Here is a 4,365-nt window from a genome sequence, read left to right as displayed (position 1 = left end):
TATATATATATATATATATATATATATATATATATATTATATAACAAACAGAAGACAAAAACAAAAGTACATAAATAGACTGCATATGAGATCATCATTTCATTTTGACAAGAATGGCTTTGCAGGCGGAGGAAAACGCACATAACATTACGTTTTTAGAAGGATAGATTCCCTTCTGCTTGTTAAAAAGGATTTAAGAAATGATTCAGTGTTTAATATGCCGATAACATGTGGCCCAAAGTTGCAGGGTTTTGTGACAAAGACTTTGTTTTCCCATTTTGTTCTCATCTACTTTTCTATAGGCCCGTGCTATTCGGGAACGGATTGGCTATTCTGACGACATCAGGGATGACGCATATCTTAACAATGAATACAAAGATGTAAGTGTCTGAAGAGTTGCCATTTTTAATGTTTTTTTTTCTTTCTCGGAATAAGTGTAACCGAATACATTCATATCAGTGCTATGAAAACATCTCTGTAAATTCCTGCCTTTTCTGAGATTTTCTGGAGAATATGACCAAGTGTTGATAGCTCTCATCATGGCTAATCCTCTGGTTTCTTTGGCTGTGTGTTGGTGTTAGCTGAGCTACAGTACAGAGGAGTACTTTGAAAACATCCTGCAGAACCTGGAGTATGCACAGAAGAAACGCCTGCGGAAACTCAGAGTCAAAGTCAACAAAGATGAGTAAGAGTTAACTGATGTAATTATTGGGGCCTGATTAGAACATTGCTATGCTAACAGGATTATTTCAATTGCATAGTAAATGAAAGTGACAATGTTAAGTGTTTACATCACTAGTAATAAAATATGTATTTGTGTGAGGTAAGACTAAATCTTGCATTTAGCACAGTGCATTCACATTCTCCCACACAAACTCCTACTCATACATACAGTTCAGCCTTTCACTGAGCACAACAGGAATGCTAATATTAGCTCTCTGTTAGGTTAATTGTAATACCTTTCATCAACTCTGAATCTTGCTGCACTACCGGGCTCATCACAGTATCATTCTTTAATTTCACCCTCCTTTCCTTCTGCAGGTGGGTAACTGGAGCTGCTGTTGTCAACGCCTTCTACTCATCCAGCAAAAACCAAATAGGTATATGCACATGCAAACTTGTGTAATCATTCAACATTTTGTTAAGTATTCTAGGAAAAAACTTTATTTTGCTTTTCTCTTTTGTTAGTTTTCCCTGCAGGAATCCTCCAGCCACCTTTCTTCAGCAAAGGCCAGGCTAAATCTCTCAACTATGGTGGCATCGGCATGGTGATTGGTCACGAGATCACTCATGGCTTTGATGACAATGGTATGAGTTTCCACACTGTTGCTCTCTATTTCCCCCAAAGGCAGTTTTGGCAGACAATACCATTCTGAGAGAAATATTTCCCCTTTTGTAACTGGTACCAATTCAGAAATGTCATTTCTTTGTGCGACAGGTCATTTTCCTTTGAGTTCATATCCATTGGGTAATCTGAAGTTATGAGGTTCAGTGTCAGTATTGTTTGATACTGATGCCCCCAACTGCAACCGACCCACACATAAGCAAATGAAAATGCATTGGAAAATATTTTTGACATTACTTGCACCACTTCAGTGCTGTCTCAGCTAACGGGAAAATTGAAGTTTGGGCATAAAGAAGTGTTGCTGTTATTTGTGTCATATTTTTCTAATCCAGAAAGTCAACCATTCATGCATTTTGCTTCTTTTTAAGGCCGTAATTATGATAAGGATGGTGACCTGAAGGACTGGTGGACACCTGACTCCACTCAGAAGTTCCTAGACCTGTCGAAGTGCATTGTCAATCAGTATGGCAACTTCTCCTGGGACCTGGCCAATGGACTTCATGTATGTCCTGGTAGACTCTATCTCTTGCTTTGCTTTGTCCTCAAGTTTTTATATCAGTAAAACTTTTTAAGTATTATCCCAAACCTCAATCTTTGTCTTATTTATCTACTTTCCTGATACCTTTGTCAGATTATCCATTTTCATCTTTTCCCCGGTTTTGCAAGCTATAGTCCTCTCTCCTCCAGGTGCCTTTAATATGTAGTGTTGACATATCCACCCCCTTCCCTTTGTCCGCTTGCTTTGCACAATGCTTCTTTTATCCCCTGGGACAAAAGATTTCTTGTATGATCAAAAAAGTGATAGCTGTGATTTGCTGAAATACATCGGAAAAATCATTATCACCCTCTGTCCTTCTCCCTTCCATCCTTTTGTTTTCTCTCCTTATGACCCCTTTCTAGTTAAATGGTAACAACACCCTTGGGGAGAACATCGCTGACAATGGAGGGATACGGCAGGCATATCAGGTAATGAGCTTGAAAACAAATGAAGAAACTCAGTTTAATGGCCCTAGTTTAAAGATGATAGATGATGGGATTCAGTATGCAGCTTTTTATGTTGTCTGCTTGCTAACATTAATAGATGTGTCATTCTGCCAAGTCACTGACAGGCTCATTAGCTAATGTAAATACAACAATGAAGGATATGATATTGCTGCTGATTTTCTCCGTTTTACTAGAGGTGAACAGAGAAAGGATATTCACAGATTTGATTTCAAGAGATAATTATGTATTCTGCAATGTCATGTTGTTTCGTTTATAATTGCATGAACCTTTGAGGCAAAGTATAGATTTTATGTTATTGATTAGTAAACCGGTCTCAAACAGACAACATGCCTGTATAATTATTGACGTTTCTTGCTCTGCAGGATATCTGACATGTGTTTATGGTTACATTAATTAGCCCAGCATGTGAAACTACTGTGTAATTATACCTTTTGATGAGGATAATAACAACCAAATCTGTCATCATTTACAATTGAAACAACAGGATGGAAAGCTTTTTCAAAACAGTTGTACTATTCTTTCGACTAACAGTTGGTAAAATAAGATAAGAACATTTGTTTCAATACTGCAGGCCTATAAGAACTACGTGAAGGAGCATGGAGAGGAGCCATCACTGCCTGGCATTGGCCTTTCCCACGATCAACTCTTCTTCTTAAACTTTGCTCAGGTAATCCTGATTATTGATTGATGGATCTTTGGACGATTGAGTACATTAAATACATGATAAACAGATGGATTGATGTATGTATGTATGTATGTATGTATGTATGTATGTATGAGGGATCGATATATGGTTGGATTGATTGGCTTATGGATATGATGAATTGATGGCATCAGTTATTGATGGAGGATGAAATGTATAATTGAGGTGATGGATGAATGGATAGATACATACATTGATAAGAAATTATAATGGTCAAATACATTGCATCCTAATGTCTGTCTTTTCAGGTGTGGTGTGGAACGCACCGACCAGAACAAGCTGTTAATTCCATTAAAGTAAATGTACACAGTCCAGGGAAATTCAGGTAAAGTAAAACAAAATGTTTTCCTTTACATCAATCCGCCACGTATGATGGAGGGCATTAAATAAATGACAATGGTAACACTTTAAAACCTTGATAAATAATATACATGCTGTGTGAATTATAATGTCAAGTAACCTTCTAATACAGCATCTTTTACCCTCTGTATGTGTTACAGGGTACTGGGCTCCCTTCAGAATTTCGCCGAATTTGCCAAAGCTTTCAAATGCAACAAGAACAGCTACATGGTCCCGGACAACATCTGCCGTGTGTGGTGATCCCTTAACCTCTAGGATGGGGACTGTTCTGACGTGGGTAGATCCTGTCCCGCTGCAGTACCTCTCCCCTCTGACGGTGGGACTTGTGGGGGGCTACAGGGAAGTGAAAGTTACCCTTAGCTCTTTACTGGATGAACCAGGGCTGGTGGACTGACACTGCAGTGCAGTATGCACTTCCTCTGAGGAAAGCAGTGGACTGTACCTTCACGGACAGACAGAGAACATGTCTCTCCGACTCTGATACTGTAGTTCATTCAATCAGCCTGATTATTCTGCTCCTCACTGGATACAATCACTCATTGTGTTTTTTGTTTGTTTTTTCAGTCTGGATTTTCATCTTCTTTTACTCATTGTTTTGTGTGTGTGTGTGTGTGTGTGTGTGTGTGTGTGTGTGTGTGTGTGTGTGTGTGTGTGTGTGTGTGTGTGTGTGTGTGTGTGTGTGTGTGTGTGTGTGTGTGTCAAAATACTGTACAAGTAGTTGTAAAGAGAGGGGTAGGCTGACAATCCACTAGCATATGAATACATCAGCCACCCACTCGCACATACACATGTAACAGGGCTGAACCTCTGTGCTCCTTGTGGGACTGAGCTGTATGCCTCTCTTGAAACCTCAGCTGGTTTCAGCCTTCATCTACACGCTGATACAGTATACAATGTATTTGTTATGTACTCTTTGTTTATAAGAACAACTAGAGTAGGTAAATTATTAAAT

At 38.9% G+C, this 4,365-nt stretch overlaps 1 protein-coding gene across 1 annotated transcript; it reads left to right on the top strand.

Annotated features, from left to right (window-relative positions):
• Positions 1–302: 302 nt before the first annotated feature.
• Positions 303–4,027, top strand: LOC104941041 (neprilysin-like; the record flags this gene model as incomplete). The annotated part of the gene is made up of 9 exons (XM_010766077.1): positions 303–380; positions 582–685; positions 1,042–1,100; positions 1,189–1,308; positions 1,714–1,847; positions 2,246–2,311; positions 2,922–3,017; positions 3,302–3,378; positions 3,554–4,027. Coding segments are annotated over 9 exons (834 nt in total), but the record flags the coding sequence as incomplete, so codon positions are not given.
• Positions 4,028–4,365: the final 338 nt, after the last annotated feature.

This window comes from Notothenia coriiceps, unplaced genomic scaffold (genome assembly GCF_000735185.1).
Source record: "Notothenia coriiceps isolate Sejong01 unplaced genomic scaffold, NC01 NC01_scaffold00003036, whole genome shotgun sequence".
Lineage (NCBI taxonomy): Eukaryota > Metazoa > Chordata > Actinopteri > Perciformes > Nototheniidae > Notothenia > Notothenia coriiceps.
Note: the sequence above shows the minus strand (reverse complement) of the source record. Positions and strands in the feature narration are given on the sequence as shown.